This window comes from Mycena indigotica (genome assembly GCF_014461135.1).
Source record: "Mycena indigotica strain 171206Taipei chromosome Unknown Mind.scaff0004, whole genome shotgun sequence".
Classification (NCBI taxonomy): Eukaryota; Fungi; Basidiomycota; class Agaricomycetes; order Agaricales; family Mycenaceae; genus Mycena; species Mycena indigotica.
The window spans coordinates 5,105,891-5,128,403 of NW_023503003.1; the positions used below are offsets into that span (position 1 = coordinate 5,105,891).

At 50.7% G+C, this 22,513-nt stretch overlaps 7 protein-coding genes across 7 annotated transcripts; 2 read left to right on the forward strand and 5 right to left on the reverse strand.

The window, feature by feature from the left end:
- On the reverse strand, positions 1–2,244 carry MIND_00539600 (Abhydrolase-4 domain-containing protein; the record flags this gene model as incomplete). Its single annotated transcript, XM_037362179.1, has 11 exons — positions 1–237; positions 283–343; positions 391–412; positions 460–513; positions 561–595; positions 644–1,178; positions 1,227–1,284; positions 1,346–1,689; positions 1,739–1,958; positions 2,005–2,070; positions 2,122–2,244. The coding sequence occupies 11 exons, from the start codon at positions 2,242–2,244 to the stop codon at positions 1–3; spliced, it is 1,755 nt and encodes a 584-aa protein (XP_037222471.1).
- Positions 2,245–3,454: 1,210 nt separating this feature from the next.
- MIND_00539700 (uncharacterized protein) lies at positions 3,455–4,650 on the forward strand (the record flags this gene model as incomplete). The annotated part of the gene is made up of 2 exons (XM_037362180.1): positions 3,455–3,709; positions 3,754–4,650. 2 exons carry the CDS (start codon positions 3,455–3,457, stop codon positions 4,648–4,650), a joined length of 1,152 nt encoding a protein of 383 aa, XP_037222472.1.
- A 1,267-nt stretch (positions 4,651–5,917) lies between these two features.
- MIND_00539800 (MFS domain-containing protein) lies at positions 5,918–8,042 on the reverse strand (the record flags this gene model as incomplete). Its single annotated transcript, XM_037362181.1, has 12 exons — positions 5,918–6,286; positions 6,334–6,516; positions 6,567–6,679; positions 6,727–6,767; positions 6,816–6,849; positions 6,897–7,093; positions 7,138–7,333; positions 7,380–7,454; positions 7,502–7,626; positions 7,674–7,772; positions 7,819–7,916; positions 7,971–8,042. 12 exons carry the CDS (start codon positions 8,040–8,042, stop codon positions 5,918–5,920), a joined length of 1,602 nt encoding a protein of 533 aa, XP_037222473.1.
- A 1,934-nt stretch (positions 8,043–9,976) lies between these two features.
- MIND_00539900 (DNA helicase) lies at positions 9,977–13,193 on the reverse strand (the record flags this gene model as incomplete). The annotated part of the gene is made up of 6 exons (XM_037362182.1): positions 9,977–10,822; positions 10,872–11,406; positions 11,461–11,843; positions 11,896–12,312; positions 12,366–12,882; positions 12,937–13,193. 6 exons carry the CDS (start codon positions 13,191–13,193, stop codon positions 9,977–9,979), a joined length of 2,955 nt encoding a protein of 984 aa, XP_037222474.1.
- A 463-nt stretch (positions 13,194–13,656) lies between these two features.
- MIND_00540000 (Osmosensor protein) lies at positions 13,657–14,892 on the reverse strand (the record flags this gene model as incomplete). The annotated part of the gene is made up of 6 exons (XM_037362183.1): positions 13,657–13,688; positions 13,739–13,925; positions 13,978–14,618; positions 14,653–14,666; positions 14,711–14,759; positions 14,805–14,892. The coding sequence occupies 6 exons, from the start codon at positions 14,890–14,892 to the stop codon at positions 13,657–13,659; spliced, it is 1,011 nt and encodes a 336-aa protein (XP_037222475.1).
- Positions 14,893–15,485: 593 nt separating this feature from the next.
- Positions 15,486–16,862, forward strand: MIND_00540100 (uncharacterized protein; the record flags this gene model as incomplete). The annotated part of the gene is made up of 3 exons (XM_037362184.1): positions 15,486–15,963; positions 16,018–16,490; positions 16,545–16,862. The coding sequence occupies 3 exons, from the start codon at positions 15,486–15,488 to the stop codon at positions 16,860–16,862; spliced, it is 1,269 nt and encodes a 422-aa protein (XP_037222476.1).
- A 109-nt stretch (positions 16,863–16,971) lies between these two features.
- MIND_00540200 (uncharacterized protein) lies at positions 16,972–21,409 on the reverse strand (the record flags this gene model as incomplete). Its single annotated transcript, XM_037362185.1, has 8 exons — positions 16,972–17,164; positions 17,210–17,313; positions 17,364–17,597; positions 17,655–17,726; positions 17,772–17,885; positions 17,934–18,096; positions 18,485–20,070; positions 20,117–21,409. 8 exons carry the CDS (start codon positions 21,407–21,409, stop codon positions 16,972–16,974), a joined length of 3,759 nt encoding a protein of 1,252 aa, XP_037222477.1.
- Between the last annotated feature and the right edge of the window lie 1,104 nt (positions 21,410–22,513).

Consider the following 22,513-nt stretch of genomic DNA (forward strand, 5'->3'; position numbering starts at 1 on the left):
CTAGAACATGGGCACATGGAATTCCATCGACAAACGTTGTGCGTTATGATACAGCTCCATGTCAGACTCAGTCAACAGCCCCAGGACTACCTGGGCTTCCTCATAATGACTACTTGCAACAGGGAAAAGCTGGGTGTCAACAGAGCATACAGTCCCCAGCTCAGGTAGTGTGCCGTTAAGGAAATACGCGCGAATGTGTTTGTGGGTACATAGTGAAGGGCCAGAAAGTGAGCAATGCTGCGAAACGATGAGCCGTTGTCTGGTAAGCCGGCCTGCACCCACCCCAAAGGAGTCTTGCGTTAAGACGACCGAGTCTTTGAACCCCTTTGACACTTTTTGCGCTCTGAAAAGGATTCAGACGTCCAACGAAGTGTGTGGCAAGAGACTTACGACCACAGAGGAGTCACGGGGTCTACATTAGATGAGAAAAACAACGATTTATGGTGGATGCACGCTTACCACCGGTATTACCGATGAGCAGTAAGGGGAAACTCGTGTTGGCAGTGAACGGTCCTGAGTCGATGTAAGCACACAATGGGTAATTGAAATGACCTAGGCACCTTGAAAATTCGTCTTCGGAAATTTTGGCCATTCCCTGAACCAATGCATCGACCATATATGACTTCAGACCAATAGTACTCACAAGCAACCCATGCGCGGCATCGTCCACTGATCAGCGAATGTCGAAGTCTTGCTCAACTCAGTATAGTATGCCTCGAAATCCTCGTAGTCTGCCGAGATTTGGGCCCCATCGTTACATAACACCGCCCAGGTCGCTTCACCCAGGCTTTCGAACTGGAATTCTCCGGGATTGCATCCACATTGGAACGGCTGTCTCATTCCTCGCACCACCAAAGACAACTCCCAGAAGTCTGACGCGTTTCCACTCGCGAGGCTTGCTAGCGCTTTGGCCAGGGTGGGAAATTGAGCATAGGGAACATATAAACTTCGGAAGAGCGTGGTTCGGAAAGCGGAGAAGTCGAGAATCCCATGGGATGTACTTGTTTGAATAGGAATGGGTCGAGCACGCAGAGAGGAGGCAAGAGTTTCGATGTTGGTGAGGATTTGATCGGGACTCCCGGAATAGAATGCGCAACCAGAGGGACCGGCAGCTGCACAACCAACAGCAAAAGCTCGAAACACTTGATCAGTGTCTCGTAAACTGTTGGACCACTTGGCTGTTTGGTCTCTGAATTGACTCTACAATGAGAAGCCGACTGACATACTAGCATAGTAATCGTCCACGTCGGTAACTCCATCTATGACAATCCGTCCAACATTATCCTAATGAGTTATGTCAGCAATAGTTGGCGGCACTTTCAACGACTGTAGATTTACTGGAAACATTGCAGCAAAAGTTGCTCCCAAGACGCTGCCATATCTGTCCCGAGCTAAGAAACTTTCCGAATAAGTCTGTGAGAACGCTCGAGAAGCCCCAGTATTGCAGCTTCTCGCTGTTGTGCTTTTGGACAATACGCAGCATGTCTCGGGCAGTGTAATCAGTGTGGATGAATTTCAGGCTCCCATCGTCGTTCCCACGTGCCAGTTGCCCCATCAGAGTCCCATGGGCCCAAATTCGTGGGAGGACCTCTGCTGACGCGTTTGGTGAGGGTATATTCCACGCATCAAACAACGCTCGTTCGGCCCGACTCGAGAAAAAGTTGGCACGGGGTATGGAGCGCGCAATGCCTGCGGGTGAGTGAGTTAGTTAAGACTGAACGCGCGGTTATGGGTTTACCTCGTGGGTCAAATCCTATGATGTCGAACTCCGGTCCAACGATGGTTTGGAGTCGGTTACCGATGTTGATGGCCATGTCGACGCCTGAGCCTCCGGGGCCACCTGGATTAATTAATATGGGCCCTCGATAGCTTGGGGAGTTGTGAGAAACGACTGAGTGGACGCGGACTATGGCGATAGCAGCCGAAGGGCCGTTGGGATTTGTGTAATCCAAAGGTACCTTGTGACATCAGGCAGCCGGTAAGGGAGGCTAGCTATGTACTCACTTTCAGCCGCGCACAGTGTTTGTCGCCGTAGCATTCTGTCCAGACAAGGTCTTCAGATGGGTTAATCTTGCTCCAAATGAGTGCAAGGGTGTCGATTCAGCTGCCAATGCAACTGACCGTTGCCCAGGAGAATTTGTCCAGCGACTTGTCTTGTTTGCAGATATTGCTATACGCAAGGCAAACGCGGCCGATCCATACAGTCGAGAGGAGTACGACGCGTAAAACTTGAAGGGCGACCATGAGTGGCTAAGACAAGTGACGCGATCAGCGGTTGCAATTCTGACAACTGCGTTATTTATGCATTGATTAGCAAAGTCCCTTTCGATAAAGTGACTGTCTTCACATAGCGCGCGTCGTGGGGAAGCATACTAGTGGAAGGCAGTCCCAACTTGAAGTCACAAATGTGACTTCACTGTCACAGCAGAGACCAAACCCAGTGCTGTACAAACGGCCGTCCAAATCGGGCGAATGGCCCCAAAACGGCCCCTTTTTTGATTTTGCCTGAAGGGACATTTGATTTGTGACTGAAGGTGCCTATATTCGTACCTGAAGGCACTTAAATTTGCACCTGAGGTCTCAATATTCATGCCTATAGGCATCATTCGTTCTTGCCTGAAGGCATCTTGCAATTTATACCTGAAGGGACTTATAATTGTGCCTGAAGGATAAAAAAACTTGACTATAGGCATTTTCATCGTATAAGTACCTCTGGGGACTTGATGGTGATGTGTTCCAAAAAAGGCAATTTAAATAACATGTCATTTCAACTCATTTAAGCCACTCTCTGCTCATAACACAATGTATCTCATGAAGGGATAATTCATTAAGTTGTATCAGACTGGTTAAAAATGTCCTCAATTAATTACAGCTTGGATTTCTTAGATCATCATATACATCAGTGATGCCAAAGTACAAACCATTTAGACCTATCCTATAGCATCTTGCTCTTGTTGGTTTTCATGCTGTTTCTCTGTTATTTGGTGACTTGCCTATTGTGCTTTGCTTCAGGATTTTGAATGGTAGCCTTTTTTTTATATTACAAGTAACTTGAATTCATCTCAGTTTCTTCAAGTAATGATAGGCCTGAGGGCATTTTTATTTGCTACTGAAGGGAAAGAACAAAACTCACTACAGGAACAAGAATGAGCTGTCCTGCAGTGACCAGAACTTACACTGAAGGGGCAAAACATAATGTACTGTAGGTTCAATGCACTTGCACCTGAGGGAACAGAAATTGTGCCTCCAGGCATGAAATTGAATGCCTGAGGGAGCATAAAATATTGCCCTCGGGCACGATCTTTCGTCCCTGAGGGCGCATTGGATTTTGCCCGAAGGCAACTTTTTTGTCACTGGGCCGTTTTGGGGCCGGCCCATCAATGGGCCGTGACTCGTACAGCACCAGTGCCTATCTGTCACAGCATTACTAACTCAGATTTTGTGTCGATCCTCGATGTTGTCGCATGAAACTCTTCCCACTGAGCTCTGGCTGGAGGTCTTCGACCATCTAGACAACCACCGCTCCTTTACCGTTTCCCATGCCCCGTTTCAGCCGATTCCAGGTGTCGCCAATGAGAATAAAGTCTGCCACGACTACTTCACGCTCGTGCTCGTGTGTCGCAAATGGCGAGCGTGGGCTCTAGAGCGACTATATCGCAACTACAAGCTGTCCAAGACCGCTAAGTCGCCTCTCCAGTATGCAAACTGGGCAAGTGCTCTGTGAAACCCGTTATCGCGCTCAATTGAGAGCAGGTCAGGCGGGCAGTTGTGCCATATACCACCACTGCAACAGAGACACACAAGCCAATGCCCTCTACCGAGATTCTCAGCCGGCTTCCTAACCTAGTTGTTCTCGTCCGACCACCATATGCCCCCTCCCCACTGCGAAACCCGCGTTTTGAGTTTGACGCGACTTGTCCGCCGCTTCCCCAGCTCAAACGGCTCGATTGGTGGAACTACATCGAAGCCTCGCGCTCTGGAGGCATCAATTCACTCACTTCAGTCCTAAAACGTGCCCCCAATATCGAATATCTCTTCGTTGGCGGGGCGTTCAGCCATTTTACTGCCGTGGCTTTCCATGGCCTCGATATAGCAGCGAGTATACATCTTCCCCGCCTACGCACACTCAGAATCAATATTTCCGACGCCCTCCTCCTTCGACACGTTATGCAACGCTGGGAATTACCAGCTTTGGAAAACTTTGTCTTCGACTCTCCACTCGTCACAGGTAGTATTGGCTCGCGGCTTCTTTGGGAGACGATGGGCTCGCGACTGACCACTGTCGAATTTGGAAAGCACGTCCGATTTCTTCTGGATGACCATCTTGGGCCTTGTCTGCGTGGTTGTCCGCTGCTGCGTCAGGTAAACTACTACCTCTTTATCACTGCGGCCCTTGTCGCCGAGGAGAACGAAACCTTCCCCAATCTGGAGTGCATTGGGGTCAGCTTGTCGCATACGCCGTTCCTTGGTGGTGAGGCGGAAGAATGGGAGCATCTGTGGCGCCATGTGGACGTGTTTTGCTCTGGGGTACTTCCCAATCTACACACACTCAAGCTATGGGACACAAAACCAATTCTTCACTCGGACATACGCCTCCGGGACATGCGAAGGCGGCTCGAAACGAAAGGAATTGTTATACAGTTCTGCTGATCTACTCGTGAATCGCCCAAATAGTAAACACGCTTAGTGTCTCGTGGAACCCTGCTGTTGTCGATTTCCCTCAAATTCGGAAGTTAGGCCACCGGCTGCGCTGGATCGCCATAGTGCATTTCCGTCATATTTAGCTCAGTGCATTGGTGGTCTGATGCAACTAAGCCTGCGGAGGTCAAAGGCGACGCGTTGGGGCACGGGTGTGGCCAGGTAGCGGTGGTATAGTCGATGATTTTCACGGATTTGCCCACAGGAATAATGTGTTGCGGGAACCGGGCATCCAGACGGTGGTGATGGATGTTGGCTGGAAGGAATATGTGTTGCAGCAAGTGAAAGAGGAGGAGACGCACCCTGAGTGTGCAGCGCGCAGACGGCGAGGATGGTTTGTCGACTAGGAGTGATACAGTATCAGCCAAATAATTAACCGAGGCGGGGGAAAGGGACGAGCCGCAATTCGCTCGATCTGATGGTACAGCCCCCTCCAACCCACTCCAGCATCAAACAAGTCGTGTTGTGGCTTCCGTACTTTCCGCAAAAAGCGCCATAAAACTCTGGCGCGTACTCGAAGCCCTTCAATGCCTCGGTGTAGATTTCCGCCTCGTGACTGAGAAGCAGGCATTGCTGCTCCTGGACGCCAACCTTCAGGACGAATCGTTTGGCCGTCCCTGCTGTGAGTTGCTCTAGTGTGGTACCACGTGGCCCTCCCCAAACAACGTAGACCTTAATTCCGCTCTTAGGGGAGGTGCGAGGCGGCCCAGATGCCAGGCAGACATAGTGCTCTTGGACCGCGTTGGAGGTGAAGGAACACGGGGTCGCAGTTGGCGTGTAGTAGAGCGTAATAGACATCGTTAGTGGGATGTGCAGAGAGCGGGAGGAGACAGACAGTGATGTTGAGCCAGTGCGCTGCCTCTTTATACCATGTCCGTGAAGTGTGCTTTGTCCAAACTTTGGACGCGATCAAAGCCATTTGCAAGGCAGTGCCACTTGCCTTACTGGGCTCGAAATCTCCGCATTGTCCCGCCTCTTCAACGATTTTGGCGCAAGATCTTAGATTTATTTTTCATCAAGTTGTTTCGTCACGTGAACTCGCGTGATCGCGTCGATGTGATCAATCTCATCTCCGTCATCATCATTACCCTCCTTCCTATTTTAGGTTTTTGATGGGAGGCGGAATTTGCACAAGTGATCGCGTCTGACCCGCAATGTTTTTTTTTGTTGGCTCGCGACTCCATGCTTGATAGACAATCTATAAATAGCTAATATGTGTTCATTTGTTTGAACTACTGCTCGCGGTTTCCACTGCCGGAGCAGTCTTTTCGCTCGTATGCGAATGCGTTGTCGCCGCTCTCTCGAGATCTTGCATTGCAACATCTTCCGTGACAGCGTCAGATTGCGGCGCGTCTTTCGCTGGGTCTTCCTCCTTGGTATGGCCAATGATGCCCATACCACGCATCCCCACAGCGGTGATTAACAAACTAACAACACCGGCGGCAAAACACGTCCACGCAGCGTTGCGGAATCCGACCATGAGGACCTCTGGCGAGTCGATGGCCAGTTGGGGATGGGCGTGTTGGTATGTTTGAGAGGTGCCGGTTGCGACGCTCGAGGTGACTGCGAGGCCCAGGGAGGTGCCGATCTAACAGGTGATCAGTATATTTGGAGCGGAAATAATAATCGACTTACGCGACCAGCGATGCTGAAGAGCCCGCCAGACAGCGATTGCGAGTCGTTGTCGAACATGGAGGAAAGGTAGAGGTTTCCGACAGGGTAGCAGACGTCTGCGCCAACGACGAATATCATCACAAGGAAGGCCGTTGCCCAATATGACGCGTGGACGTTCATCGTGGCGAATATGAGAGGAGCAATCTGCCAAAGCTCGTGAGGAGTTTGTGGGAGTAAAGAAAGGAACAGCATACCACACAGCCCAAGATGCCGACCATAAGGAGGGGCTGGCCAGGGACTCGATGCATGATGTAGCCCGTAACAAGGTTGACGAGGAATCCGGCGATTGTCATAGGAATAAAACGCACTAGGATCGGTGTAAGAGTCAGAGAATGCTCGCAGCCAAAGACCTACCAGCAGTTTGCAGAGCGTTCAATTGATTAACTTGTTGGTAGCTGAAGAGAATATTAGGATATAATGAAACCGACTCGGAATCGACTCACTATAGCGTGGAGAAATAGGTGACAGTGTTGAAACCTTTGCTCACAGTCAGAGATTTAACCAACACAAACAGACACACGTACTCCACCATACGAAGAACTGCATCCCAAGAACGCTGAGCATCTTCCCCTTCCAGATCGACATGGGCAAGAGAACAGAGAGGTTGCGTTTCTCTCGGTAGCGTTCATAAAATACGAAGAGGGCGAGCACAACCGCGGAGCCGGTGAAAAGGCTGGGGATCTGCGGAGTAGACCATCCCTTGCGAGCAGTCGTGGAGTCACTGGAATATTGAGCAATCACGTCGAAGAAACTGAAGGAACTTACGCGAGACTATATGTGAGCATTCCGAAGCCTGCCGCACTCAGTATCGCCCCGCCCCAATCGATGCCCTTCTTGTAACGTTGCGCTGGCCGTTGATGGATGAGGAAAGCAAAGCCGAGGATAACGAAGATGACGCCGAGCCCCGACTGCATGTAAAATACGGCTCTCCAAGTGGCTTTACTTTGTGTTAATACACCACCTGACGAAAGTAAGCCCCTGGTCAGCGAAATTTACGGACTACACACCAAGTAGGAGGCCGAGGATGAAGCCTAGAGGCTGTCCAGCTCCGAGAACGCCATACGCTACATTCCGCTTACGGCCTTGACGATCGTTCAATCCAACGAAAATATTGCCTTAAAAAACGCACCAGGAGGGAAGAAGGCAGACAGAAGCCCGATGCCGCTTGGAGTGTTTGCAGCAGCCCCGATTCCGGTCAGCGCGACGAAACCAATAAAGGAGCCGCTGGTTGGAGCGAATGCGGTAGCAAGACTCCTAGTTGTGCGTTGGAAGATTTTTTGTGGAGGGGGAACAAGACTAACCATATCGCAAACCATATTGACCCAGTCAAGAACATGAATCGACCTCCGAGAATATCTCCCAGTCTTCCGCAGAACAGCACCAAACACCCATACGAAAGCCTCTCGGAGGGTGAGCCGGCCGGTGAAAAGGACCATAAAAACTCACGCGTAGACGTTAAGCGGCCATTGCAAGTCGGCTTGCCTGAAGCTGAGGTCTTTTCCGATTGTCGGTAGCGCGACAGTCAGAGCGCCAGAAAAAAAGACCTTTGCGAGTCAGTTCAATCACAAGACCCTCAATAGATTGCTGCAGAGACGTACGGTGAGAGTGGTTACTCCGGAGACGGACAGAATCAGGGCTAATTCGTTCAGCTGGAGACTGCTGGAGTCCATCTTCGATGGGTTTTCCAAGGGTTTTCCAACTTTCTGTCGGTTTATCTATGGTCGTTTCAACGGCAGTTACAGGCCGCATGACGTCGCGCGAATGGTGCTCTTACTCAGCCAAGGCTGACATAACGTCCAACGTCCTGGCATTAGCCACTGCGCCACGTATTTCGTTCGTGTTCGTGGGCCCCAACCGAAGCCTTCTCTGAAAAACAGCCTGATTTGATTGTTATGTAATCCAAGGATAGCTGTTATATGGGCACACAAAGCTAATAGTAAAACAAACATTATTGGAACTTATTCTGTACTTGTAAAGTATCCTGGATCTTCCTGGCAGTCGATATGATCAGGATTGCTCATTATGGTCTTGCCCTTCTTTTTCGGAAACGTAGACCTTGCCAACTCGTCCCAATGTGTTCTCAATGACGCCAGGCTATTACTGGTAGTTGGACGCGTACTAGCACGATTAAGTTCCCATTCCACCGTTAATGCAACCGGAAATCCTTGTTTGTCAATTCGAGTCAAAACATCTTCTTTGTTGTAGTTGGGGTTCTGCCGATCAAGCGAGTACTGGCTTTCCAGCAAGGCAGTGAACGACTCGAGGCAAATTGTCCTCATACTGGCGAGCTCGACAGGCTGCCAGTGCGGCGGCAGCGGGATGTGGTATAATAGCTCTAGATCATACTGTCCATCCGTCCCGGGCCTCTTGGGAGGCGATCGCAAAACAACGTCGCATCGGCCCGCGTCGAGACCGCCAGACCACATCGTAGTATTTTTAACCTCAACTCCGCTTGGGGCACGACCTTCAGCGTCACAGTCGCTCATCTGACAGCGCTTATGCTCTTCGTCCAACTGGATGTTATCGACTTCCAACTTGAAGTTGAGCTGCTGCCCAATTATAACTTGCAGCACGTTGCTTGGGGTGGCGACACAGCCAGGCTCTTGTGGCACAGTTGTGGCCAAGCGCTTCAAATTTCGATATCTCTCTCGTCCCGCTTTCGACAGCTGTTCATACGGCGCTCTTTGGTCCGGCGAGAGACCTTTCCAGAGATTTGCAACGTAAAGGAGCTCTTTCTCCTCTCCGCTTGTGGTCGACGGCAGCTGCTTGAGGTAAACCGATCTGTGGCGACATCGTAGTTGTAGTCTGGGCATAGCAGCGCGACATAATAGACTCACCGAAAGATTATGAAGGCGTTCGCTGGACGTTTGAGCCCACCCGTGTCTGCGTCTACGACGAAGTAAGCGACCCCTCGTTCCGCCCAGTGGCCAAGGTAAATTGCCTTTTTTCTTCCGGCGGGGCTTTCTCGTCGTCGATGCTGAACAACGGGCTGCAGATTTTTTGGCCGGCGCAGGAATTTCGTGGTTGCTCCAAGAGCGGGAGTCCGTGGACGATTTCGCCAGCCTATATAAGGCGTTCAGAAGCAGCCCATGACTCCCAAGAGACAGACAAACTGCATAGGCTGAAGCTGTGACTCGGTGGATTTATGATGTTGTTGACTCGGGGTGGGAGATCTGGAAAGGTCTGACTCTGGGACCGCAAGCCTGCTTGTTTTGTGTGAGCGACGAGAGGGCGGCATTGCAGGACGAGGGCCCTGTGGTCAATAGCAAGACAAAGAGTGGGATGCTAATCGAAGCATAAAAGGAGAACAAACCGTGGGATTAGAGGCGCAGCTAAACTTCGAGAATTCGAAGTCGAAAACGCCCACACACAGAGTCATGACGAACTAATTTAGTCTAAGACTGGAACAAGTTGGAGAAGGCAGTGCCTGTAGGAATGCGGAGTCAAGACCAGACTAAGGCGCCCTGTTTTGAGTCTTCGATTTGTTGGTTCACAGTGGGGGAACAACATGAACATGATGAATAAGCGCTGATGTCATCAGAAAGAAAGCAGATTCAAAGCAAGGCTGTTCTACGCTACAAAATACAACAACAGATTCAGAATTTTACATAGTCGACGCGAATGAGGAACCCTCCATATCTACTGACGGATGGACCATATAGTGGACTTTGACGTTTTCACTGTCTGTTGGTTGGCTCTCTTCCTCCATTGACGGGAGCGATTCCTGCACGTCGCCCTTGACTTCGAGGAGATAGTTGTCCTTGACGAGCTTTCTGAGCATCTTGGTAATCAACTCCTTTTCGTAGTCCGCATCCGCTTCGTCCTGCATGTCTGGCTCTTTCAGCTCCAAGTACCAGTCTATCAGATCGTCCCTGTCCACACCCAGCCCCGTTTCCTGCTCCACAGACGAGACATGCAGCACAATCAAGCTCTGGAGAGTTATGAACTGATCGTGGGTGATGATCATCCGTCGTTTCGGCGGGGCGGGGCCTGGCTGAGGCTGGTCGCTCGTGCTCGCATTCGTCGGGTCTGACTCTGAGCTTGCAACTGGTGCTTGGCGGTGAATGGTCGTCACTGGGATCGAGTGTCCATCGGTATCGTCCATGGACATCTCCACATCACCATCAGTTTCGTCCTGTGTCTGACCGTCGTTTGTGGCTGTCGGTCTAGGCGCATCTCCTCGCTCCCCACGCAGCTCCTCCTCGTCAAAGTCGATGTCGTCTTGCTCAACGTGGATAATCGACTGTCGAAGCAGACTATACGCCTCCCGCACCATTGATGGGTCAATGATAGATTTGCAGTTGGCCCGCGCTATGGCTTCGCAAAGTCGAATCATGCTCTCCAGTTGTCGGACCGTTATCCTATATGAATTTCGTCCCAGACCAGTCGAGTCGTCTTGTCGAAGAATCCGGTACTTTTCGACGAGGATGTCAGCTGCTTCGGGCGAAAGCTATAACGTCTTTGTAAAACAATTGCAAGTTTAGGGCCAAGTTAGTTACCTTGGGATTGAACGTCCTCGCATAACGAATATACCTCTGCAAAGCCTCCGTACTGAATTCAGGATTAATAGCCTCGTTTTGGAATCGGTGGACATTGACGATATGCCGGGCAATGTTGAGATCGGTCTTCTCGTCGCATTCGTCGAGTACCACAAAGAAGAGGTCAAAACGACTCATAATGGGCGAAGTCATCTGCACATTACTCCTGAGGGACTTTTTCCGGTCGTATCTTCCTCCAATCGGATTCGCAGCCGCAAGAATCGACGTTCGTGCATTGAGTGTAGCATGAATACCGGCTTTTGCAATCGATATCGTCTGTTGTTCCATGGCTTCGTGAATAGCGACTTGGTCACTGATGTCCATCTTGTCGAATTCGTCGATAGCGCAGATGCCGTTGTCCGCCAACATGAGTGCACCAGCTTCGATGGTGAAATCACCCGTTTCCTCGTCTTTGACGACAGCGGCCGTAAGACCGGCAGCAGAAGAGGCTTTGCCGGAAGTGTAAACTGCTCTGGGAGAGAACGAACAGACATATCTAGAATTTGGGTATGAGAAAACTAGAATTCGGCGCGAGCAAGCGGTTACTTACTTGAGGAACTGCGATTTTGATGTTGACGGGTCCCCCACAATACAGATATTGATGTCTCCACGAAGATGCATGCCTTCGGGAGTTTCCTTGTGGACACCACCCATCAACTGCAGAAGAATACCCTTCTTCACTATTTCATGACCGTATACGGTTGGAGCGATGCTCTGGACGAGACGATGGTAGATATGATCTCCATGAAGCATACTCTTGAGTTCGTCAAACTCTTGCTCCGTGAACGTGTTGATGAGGGCTTGTCGGATCCGCTTTTCGTGTCTCTCCTCAGGAGTGCGATTAGCCTTTTCCTGTGCCGATTCTTCTTCGTCAGATTCTTCATCCTCCATAGAGTCCGCAATATCCTCTTCGCCTCTCAGGTTTGCCCCACTCTACGGAACAAAACATTAGTTATAGGAGAGAGAATAAAGTAGAAGACCATACCCTCGCATCCGAGTCAGTCACCATACACGCCAAAAACGCAGTCTTGTACTGCAGGTCCCGCACACCCAGACTCTTCAAGCCCGTAACACCTCCACTAATCCCACCCGTTACCGCTCTTCCACTTCCACGACTCGCATCGCGTTGAAGTTGGGCTTGATTTCCTCCAGGTAATCCGAGTTGGCTAACATCGGGAATAACGATGAAGGTTCCCGTAAACGTGCATTTGTCCCCGGCCTTTGCACGTTCGACCATTTCAGACCGAAGGATAACATCAAGCGACCGTGGCATTGAGCCAGTTGGGATTTCGGAGGGGTTTTCTTGGATACGGAGCTTTTGCCAGTCAGTAAATTTCGAGTTTTCGATTTGCAGTTTCCAAGCGGTGCGATTGCCGCAGGTGAGGTTAGGACATAATGAAGGCTTGAAAGAGGTCAGTCGAGCATAACAAACACGTTTGAAAATAGGGTACGCACCTCAGTGTATTTGAACTGTTGCTCAATATCTGTCACCACTCCACTGCAGACTTCGCAGACGAAGGTGCCTGATAGCAACTCTGGTCTGACTTCGCTCGTCCGCGTCACAGTTCCGCTGATGCTCATGAGAGTCCCGATCTTCTCTGTCCTCAGACTGCGGATGCCGGAGACCAGAGGGAGGCTATAAAAAGCGACATTGAATTCGCGTGCCTTGTGGTTCGCCGAATCGGTGTTTGCCTGGCTGGGGTTTTCTTTGAGGTATTCTGGCACATATTCGCCGACCAGATTGACGACCGCTTGTTGCAAAAATGGAACGAAACGGTAGTACTGCCGTTGAATCGCGCCGGCAAGCACATCGTCCTTCAGGAGGACATGGGTGAAGTCGACGTAAAGAGTGGTGATGTTGTGGAGGGCCATATCGCGAATCTGCACGATATAGAGTAGCTCGTCAGCTTGTGCATCCGGAACATCGCCCTCTGAACCAGGTGTGGGGGCTAACGCGACCCCTTCAGTATACCTATTAGACGCGATCTTGTCACCAACACCCCAGACAAGACGAATGGCAACTCACGTCCGTAGAAACAGCTCAAAAGCCTGGGTTACGCTTGCTCCAACATCATCTTTCACACGAGGAACGTCGTTTGGCTGGGTTCGTTGCTGACGACCGCGTCTCCTGCCACCACCACTATTTTCTTGTTCTTGACCTTCTTGCTCATCTTCGTCCATCGATAATGCATTTGTTGTTGGTCGCGCAGCAGCGGACGATGTAGGATCGGGCATGCTGCTCGGAGGCAACCCCCTCGCAGGAGAGCTCATCTGGGTGGCCATTGGGAGATGGGAAGAGAGTCGCGTTACTTGTGATGTGACTGATGGCGCTTCGTTCCATATTTTTCGAAGAGAGGGAAAGAAACATGCTCATCACATGGCGAGTCCCCCAGTGAACTCCCTTGAACTCGGCGAAGAGCAGGATCTAAGCCCTAAATGTCGGTCCAAAACATGATATCGTAGCTGGCGTGTGGTATATTTTTCAAATAACGGTAGCTAGAAAAACAAGGGACAAGAACACAAATACTGCAGCCGCTGCTGACAGTAACAACCAGGTATATCAAGCAGCGACTGCGATGAGGGACGACGACGAAACTATCTGTGAGTGGTACAACATAGTCTCCATTATGGATGGAAGCAAGTAAATCGTGAGTAGATTCGGGTTTGGGGGTGCGCGGGGTCGTAAATAGGGCTCTACCAGTACACTCGGGATCTTGCGGGCATTGAATGTTGACGAAGTCCGCGGCTAAATAAGCTGTAGGTAGTTCGAAGGAGCAACTGAAATTTTGTGAGTGAATGGACAAGAAGGTTAGAAAAAAAAAACGCACTTCCAACCGAGCCGTCTGCTTTCTTTGCCTGCCACCATTTTCCCTGCTTATCAAGAATGTCAAGTATTTCACCCTTCGTAAAGGAAACTTCATTCGGGTCGTCAGCAGCAGCGGTATCTGGCGTTGATGGGTAAGTAAAGTAGTAACGCCAGCAATTGAGGATACTTGCATGAGTACAGAGCCTTGGCTTTGTAGAGGTAGTCGTTTCCACCAGCGTCAGCTCCCTGTGTGGGTCCCACGGGTGTCGTGGTTGACCCAGACATCAATGGTGAACTCGGCCCATTGTCGCCCCCTCCTATCGAACCGGGTCCACCACCACCAACAGGGAGATTGCTCAGGCTGCCACCTCCACCAGTACCAGTGCCCAGGCTTCTATTGCCCATTCCACCACCTTCGCTTGCTCCTCCGAAACTATTTTGGCTTCGCACGCCCATCGTTTGGCTCCCGCCACCAATTCCGCTCCCGATCCCACCACCCATACCGCCCATCTTGGAGTCATAGCCCATGTCAGAGCCAATTCCACCGCCTGTTCCATAATTGCCTGCATAGCCATTGCCGCCCATGTCGTGTGTCGACGCTGCCCTTGTCCGTCTTCTCCTCGACGGCGGCGTTAAGCCACCAGTGCCGAGCAGGTTGAATATGTGAAGCGCCAATGAATCCTCTTCAGATGTGAAGTAGAGTACCCAGACGATGTTGACCATGGCGAGAATGAGCCAACCAGCGGCCATCGCATCGAGGGAGCCCCGGCCAGAGAAGATACCGGCGTTAACACCCTCTACGGAGAAGACAATTGCTACAGCGCCAAAGGTTGATATTTGGAAACGATGCATCGCAATGGAGTCAGTTGCGAGCGTCCAGAAGACGCCAAGAATGAGGAAGGCTTGAAGGAAGATGGCGAACCATAATACGCCGACAGAACCATGCCCGACTGGAAAAACTCAGCATTAGAGTGAGTCAGGACTTCACACTCACATTGGGCTGTTGCTACAGCTTGGGAAATGAACGCAATGAACCATGCAACCTGGGTCTGTTTGAGTTATGGTCCGCCAAGCGGATAGGGACGCACTATGGATAGTATGCTGGTGAGCAGGAAGAAGTAGTGAGTGAGGATGGGAGTAAGGTCGAAGCCAGCCGAGTTTTCCGCGCGGAGGCATGGGTGTTACAAGAAGAGGTTCGCTGCGTTGAGCAGTGCAAAACAAACAACAAATCAATGCGTCACGCCCAGCTTTTTTTTCTTACTCTCAGATTTCTACGTCCTCAAGGCCTTGCTGGCAATCTACTGCCTTTTTTGCAACCCCTTCTATGAGCAGGCACACGCACACCACCCTTTCCCCCCTCTTGACGACGGCAACTGCGCCCGGGAAGTCGATCTATGACGCATTTTCGGTGATGTCAGCCGCCATCCGTTTCTTTGCCCAAACAGTCTAGCGAACGCAAACATCTGGATCCTCTTGTTTTTTGCAACTTACCCATTTGCGCGTCGGTATCTATCGCAACATCTTTACTTCAAGAAACCAAGATATGCCGATGCTGATGCAAATTCAGGTCTCGGATACGCCCGAGAGTGGTCTTTCAATCAACAGTGTCTTTCAAGCCTACCACCAGCGAGGTACGATGCCTCAGTAGCCTATACGTGAATACGTCGCTCGAAATCAACTGGCCCGCAAGATCACGTGAGCATCAAAGAACCCCTCGACAACTCCTTAAACAATCCCACTTGCTCTTGACCATCGACAATTACGAGTCAATGTTGCATTGGATCTTTTCCAGACTGCGCACCTTTCAACAGCGCTACTCTGTTGCCACCAGCAGTCCCGTTCAAGTTCCCAACGAAATCTATGGCTTAATCGCTTCACACCTTCCCACGGAAACTCTCCTCGTCCTTTGTGGCGTATCACGTAGTGTTTATCTCGAAGCGAACCGGTACCTGTATTCTGCTCTAACGATAACACCCATTCCCGTTGAGAACTGGCAACGCCGCAGTGCAAAGCAACAACTTGGCACGCAGTGGATCACACCCCATCGCGGTATGCTGTGTCTTCGTTTGTGGATCAAGGCGCTAGGCGAAAACTCCAAGCTACCGGTACATGTTCGTTCTGTCGTACTCAACCTTCCAGACGATTTTGAACCGGACGATGCGAGAGAGCTTGCCTCCGTGCTTTGTTTATGTATCAACCTCCAATGCCTCGAGCTTCGTCGACAGGACATGCGTTTTTGTCCTATAGGTGAACTTCAGACTGGTTGTATGAGTCAATCTCATTGCTTATGTTGTTTCCCAGTGAATATCGAGAGCGCATGCATATTTTGGAAAACTCTTTCTGGATGCAACTTCCAACTCACACATTTCCGAGACACGTTTTTCGACATCCATGAAGCACACCACAATGCTTTCCAAACTTTCTTACAGCGCCAAAGTCGGCTTGAATCCATTTCTGTGTACCAAGACGTTGGAGAGTGCACCTTTCCCAGGCTACGCCGACTTGAAATCGTGTCTAGCAACATCTCGCTTGCAGCCCGGTCATCAAGCTTGGAGCAAATGAAACTCCATGTCGGAGAAATTACATGCCATCCTTCAACATGGGGTATTCTCAAGGACATGAGACGCTTTGGCCAGCGTGACGCAACTAACCAATTGACGCGGCTTGAACTAGTCTACCATCGTGAATTTTTCATCGTCGACGTGGTTGTCCGTTATGTTGCCGAAGAGTTGCCCCATCTGAGGGTCCTTGTCATCCGACAACTCCGTTGTAGCGTAAGATCTCCCATTGGGCAACTCTCGCAATGCTGACTCTTATTTTGCATGTAGATCAAGCAGGTTGTAAATCACAACGCGAGCTTAAAGTCGGCGATGAAACAAGCCACACAACTAGAGGCGTTAATCCTCACCTTTCAGCCCGGCAGTTATGCTGACGCCGTGGGTTATCACAGACTGCTCAACTATCACGAACAATGTGCACCTCATCTCCGATACATCGAAATTGGGCCCGTAGCACAAGAGGGTAACTGCTACATCTTTAATCGTCACCGTCGGCCGTATCGCACGAAAGAATACTTCGCAGCTCCATATTCGGTTGATGATGACATTAGGCAGTGGGCCTATTGGAAGGACGAGCGAAAGCAATGACATTTTGCACTGATACTTATTGTAGTGCTCCGAAATCAACATACACGCTGTACTTTCCCCGCCAGTATTCTTGACTACAAATTGGCTTTTGAAATTGTTTCTTTAGATTTTACGCAGGCACCTCATATAGAGGCGATAACAACGCACGGCCATCAAACAAGTCATACTCCAAGTCCTTCAAATTGAGCTCCTCATTGCTCACATTGCGCAGATTGAGTGCCCGATGGAAACCTCGATCGAGGCCTTTGGCATCCAGTCCAACGAAGCGGGCGTAAATAGGGACCCCACAGACTTTGCAAAATCTGTTCCAGTTTAGCCACGGGTGAGCATGAGATGCGAAAGGTTACCCATGGAATACCCCACGTTTCCCAAAAGCGTATTCAGTGATAAACTCGTCGGCGCCACGGAAGGTGATGTCGTCTGTCTGCGGGTAAATCCACACCGCGCCGTTCTGGCGGACTGGTGAGTAAAACTTGGCTATTCTTCGACCACCACACTGACCCGGGCGCAGATGCTGCAGTTGCATGTGCGGGCGGCAGTGACCTTGGCTGGGTGGGCCAGCACATATGCAACGGAGCCGCAATGACAGTTGCCGTGGTAGAGGGCTCTATCTTCGGAAACTGGGTTCGCAGGACTGACTGGCGGTGGGGGTTGGTATGCGGTGCCTAGTTCGGAGCCTTTGAATGAGTCGCTCGGCTGGAGAGACCAGAGATCGAGGTTCTGAATAGCTCGAAGCTTGGGGAAATGTTGTCAGATCATGCGAACGTGCAACATGGCCATGAAATGACCGACATTGACGAGGACACCGTTGCCGTTTGCAGCAGAGAGACGGGCCAAGACCGCTGTGCCGCATGTAGGACAGAACTAGCAGCTCTCAGAAGCTTGAAAGCATATGCATTTCAAACCCACCTTATGCGCAATCCTCTTATCAGCGAATTCGTAGCTCGCGAGTGTTGTGTTCTCGTCGCCCTTTTCGATAACAAACAGTGTTTCTTGGCCGAGACGATACCAGAGATAGCTTTTCTGCGTTGCATCTTAGCATAGAAACATTATTGCGAGGACAAAGACGACCTTGGAACAAATGCTACAATCGCATTCTGTAGCTTTGGTGATCTCGGGAGCCTTGAACGAGAATTTGAATGCCCCGCAGTGGCAGTTGCCTTTGTACTCGACGAGCGCTGGAGTGCTTGGTTCGACAGACATGTGTGGTGGTAGACGGAAGGCCGATGCGACTCTGGGAAAACGCCGGACGATATTTATAGGCTTTGGTTGACTCACAAGTGTTGCTGACCAAGCACGCGTGATCGTGCTGATTCGCCTTATCTCGGATGTATGAGGGCATTGCTGGCTCAATCCGGCGTTCATTTTGGCGTTCGAGATGCCCGGCCGAAAGTGAAGTTCACTGATTTTTTTTTCAGCTGCAATGCTAGAGACTTGACTCCGTCTGACCCAAGTTCGCGTTCCGCAGCAAAGTGAAACAGTTCGTAACGCAGTCTGGTCATAAAAAATTCTACAAAAAGTACCCATACACATTACAGACACGTAGATCGTCAGAGGTAAGCCAATAAGTAAAAATACAGTCAGTTTCTGTTCTTCTCGAAAATTCTTACATAATCACACACCCCTCCCCATTCTCAGCAGCAGCTGGCGACCTCCTCCCTCCAGGCGACCACCAACGCGTGCCAACCACGCGACTGGGGCCGACTTCTTCCTCGTCTCCGTCAAAACTCTCGTGTGCCGTCCTTCTCGTTCGCGATTTCCGCCGCTTCTCTCTCGAAGCTTGGACGGCATTCACCGTCTGCCAGCCATAGAAAGTCTTGACCACCACCCGCTTCTCGTCCAGCTCATCCTGCCCGTGGCCGGCCTTGATGTCCTCTGTTTGCCCGTCCCTAGCATCAAGGTAACCCAATTCCTTGGCACCATATGATACCCAGCCCAATCTGGGTCGCGTCGCAGGGGAGAGTTCCCTCAGTAAAGGCTCCCCAAATCCACGGCAATCCACGGCAACTAGTTTGGCGTTGCTCAGTTCGCGCTGACGAATCGTCCGGACAAAAGTCTTCATGACAATGGGCCCCATGTGGGTATTGTCGGCTTCGAGGACACGAAGTCGCTTGCAGCCACGGATCAGGGAAAGGAAAGCATCGTCAGTGAGTTCCATGGCGCCAGAAACAACGAGATGTTCCAAAGGCGATAGGACAACATCGCCTTCCCCCTCCTCTTCTTCGTCCAACGGTGGTGTAAGCGCAGTCAGGACCGCATCAGTGATTGATGACGCGTCTTCCAGGTCCAATCTCCTCAACAACGGAGTCGTGTTCAAAAGTCTGATCAACCCGTCGTCTTCAATGCTGCTGCCAATTCCCGCCAGCTCTAAAAACTCCAATTTGGGGACGGCAAATGCAAGATGAGAGCACACTACATCGGTGAGGAGGATGCACGACGATAAGATCAAATGACGAAGTCTCGTGACGCGTCGACGGAAATGAGTAGCTTCGTCGGTGGTTCTGCCAACCTCTCGAGCATTGAGAGTCACGATCTTGATTCCGTGCGCCAAATCCTCCTTGTCTTCATCGCGACACGCCACCAAAGCCTCGATTGCAGTGTTGTGCAATCCGCGACTATAACTCAGATCAAGCACTTCAAGAAACGGTGCTGCCCGCCCGAGAGTCGCCATAGAACTGTCATCCACATGTTTGAGCCCAGAAAGACGAAGTTCTTTTACCGCCATATACTCTCCACGCAGAACAAAAGTAGCAGCAAGGTTGCGAATACCACTCGCGTCAATATTCATACACCGCCCGAGATCCAGCGTGGTCAACTTCGGACAGTAAATTCCGATGATCTCGCATGTCGTGTTCGTCACCGCCGAAAGGCCCTTCAGGCAAAGTCTCTCCAGAGACCGCGATTGGATGAGAAGGTGGTGTAATGAACGCGTGGTTATAGATGAACAGCCCAGCAAGTTCAGTCCGGTGATGAAAGTGAACGGCAAAGAGCCAGAACGGACAGAAAGCGAGGAGAGATTGTCTGTGACCTCGATAAGGGTGCCCGAACTAAGCGAGACATGACCGGCAAGGTTGACCTGGCGGATAAAGCTCCCCGCAGACTGAGCAATTTGGAGGAGAAGCGAGCTAGGTAGAATGGGAAACGCGTGCAGATCGAAGTTGCGCCAAATTTGACCGTCAAATACAAGTGATCGCCAGCTTTTGGAGACCTGCAAAATGTTATTGGAGCGACATATCGAGAACAAGTTCACATACCCGGCTGAATCGAACGAGGTCACGAAGGGCTTTGTCGCGTCCGACCCACTTGTTTCTAGACGAAGATGCTTTAACAGCAGTCCATTGATCATCCCGGATAGCGCGTGCTAGGTCCATTTCGTGTATGGCAATTAGTGAAAGCAAAACTTGTACCCGGAGCTCCCTTGGCAAGACATCATCGAAGTAGTTCACAACCTCAAAGGGTATTGGCGTGAAAGCATCGGTCGCGACACCCGGAATGAGGTCGAGCGGGGAAACCGGGAAAGGGAAGGACTGATGCCGACGATTGAGTATGACCTCATCGTATTCCAACCGCAACACCGAATCATTTCTCCAAGGCGCAAAACAATTTCCAGCACCTAAATCGACTGAAAGTCCTTCGGTAGGCGACGAAGGTGGGGTCGGGCATGCATCGCCATCATATTTCCTGAAAAGCAGTTTGCGCGCCAAAGTGCTTCTTGTTCGGGATGTCTTGGTGGACTTGACCGTTGAGTTGCCGGCAGCGAGGCTAGGGAGAGACCGACGTCGGAATAATGGACGAGCAACTGTGGTCGGGGTGTTGGCAATGGGAGCCGGAGGAACTGGAATGGGGTCAATGGGTAAGAGTGAAGTAGAACTATCAACAGGGAGCGACCCCGTATCGCCAGAAGACTCTGGCTGCTCATAACTGAGTTGCGTCGAGGTAAAGTTCAAAGGAGGAAGAGTGGGTGGAAGCTCTTTCTCCTTGCCTTTCCCTTTGCTTCCCGACGGTTGTGTTGGGTCATCGTCAAGTTCCATCGAGGTAGAGCTCTGCTCGTGGAATTCTTCGAGACCAGGGGAGGAGAAATGTGACGAAAAGGAAGAGAAGATATGGGTAGCGGCTGGTTGGCCCATGTCAAAGACATCCCTAGGATTGGGCAATGAACCTGAAGGAATGGCGTCCTGAGCCCTCCAGCTCGACCCTAGTATAGGATCATCGGGTGAATGTGAGGTTGAAAACGATGAGGGGGAGGCTAATGGGAAATATTCCCGGTCGCTATGGCTTGTTGAGGCCTCCGCAACATCAAATACATCATGGAGATCCGTTTGCAGCGCAGAAGGAATGTCCATCGGCCGTGAAACGCCTTTGCCCTTCCATGGTGAGCTCAGGCTCGCGAATTTGTCTGTTGAAGACAATAGGATGGAAGCCGACTCCTCAGTGGTCATCACTTCCTCCATCGGCGTAGGGGAAGACGACATCGCAAGGAGGCCTGGAGTCGCGGGAAAGTCAGAGAAGGGGTCAAAGTCGCTTTGAGCATCGTTCAAATCGAACATGGCTCAATGTCAGAGGTCACGATAAATGGACTAGGTAGTTGCGTGAAGGGGCAAACCCAGTGCAGTGCAAAAAGAGGATGTTCAGCAAAGTGGGCAGGCGGGAAGATGGGAGTTGAAAGGCACAGGCATGCCCGAGATCGAAAGCCGATTGAAACGATAAGAGCACTTCGTTTGAAGTGGCCGCAACCGCGAGACGCTGTGACAAGAGTGACACGGGTGACCGTTCCGGCTTTCCGGGTCGCCCCTCCTTGACTCGATTCGCTTCTTCTTCTTTATCGGAAGAGAATTCAACGTCGTCATTACTGTCTTTCTACGTTGAAAACTTTACTAAAATCGTTTTGAAACTGAAGTAAACTGGCAAATACGATTCATTAGCAGGAACAAGGAAGAGAGTATACGATAACAGCACTAGTCAGAGCAACAACAAAAGACGGGGAAAAAAAAAACTCAGGGCGACGAGCCGTTCTTCTCTTTCTCTGCTTTCCACAGCTGGTCGACGCGCTTCTTGCTGTTATACGAAACTCAGCAAACAACACAACAGCAATAACGCAAAGCTCACCGTTCTTTACCATCGGGTTCCTCCTCCTTCAACTCAGACATCTTGACCTTCTATCGGACTGGCTTTTCAGAAACAACGTATAACATCTGGATCAGCCACGAACCACAAAAAGCTGATATGAATTGAGCTTGCGGCGCTTCTTGCTCAAGTTGGTCCGTTCTGTTCATTGTATCGTCAACGTCAGTCGAATGAAACTCGATGAATGGTGCGCACTTTTCTTGGCCGAAGTCTGCGTCTTGTTGGCTGAGGGGGGGAGATGTCTTCGATGTCGTGACCATCTGAACCCTTGCTACAGTATAACTGTCGAGGTCCGGTGTTCAGCTGAGCATAGTGAGTGGGATACACGACTCACGCTCCAACTAACAAGTCTCGAATATGGCGGGGAAAGATGACAGAAGGAAAAGAGGGTGAAAGCGGACAAACAGGACACCTTAGCCTTTATACCTCTCCGTTGACAGCTTCGAATTTTATGTAAAAGGATTGCGGAAACGCGTCCAAGCGTCATCGTACTTTGGACTGTCAACCGACTATTCGTTGCCATCGCG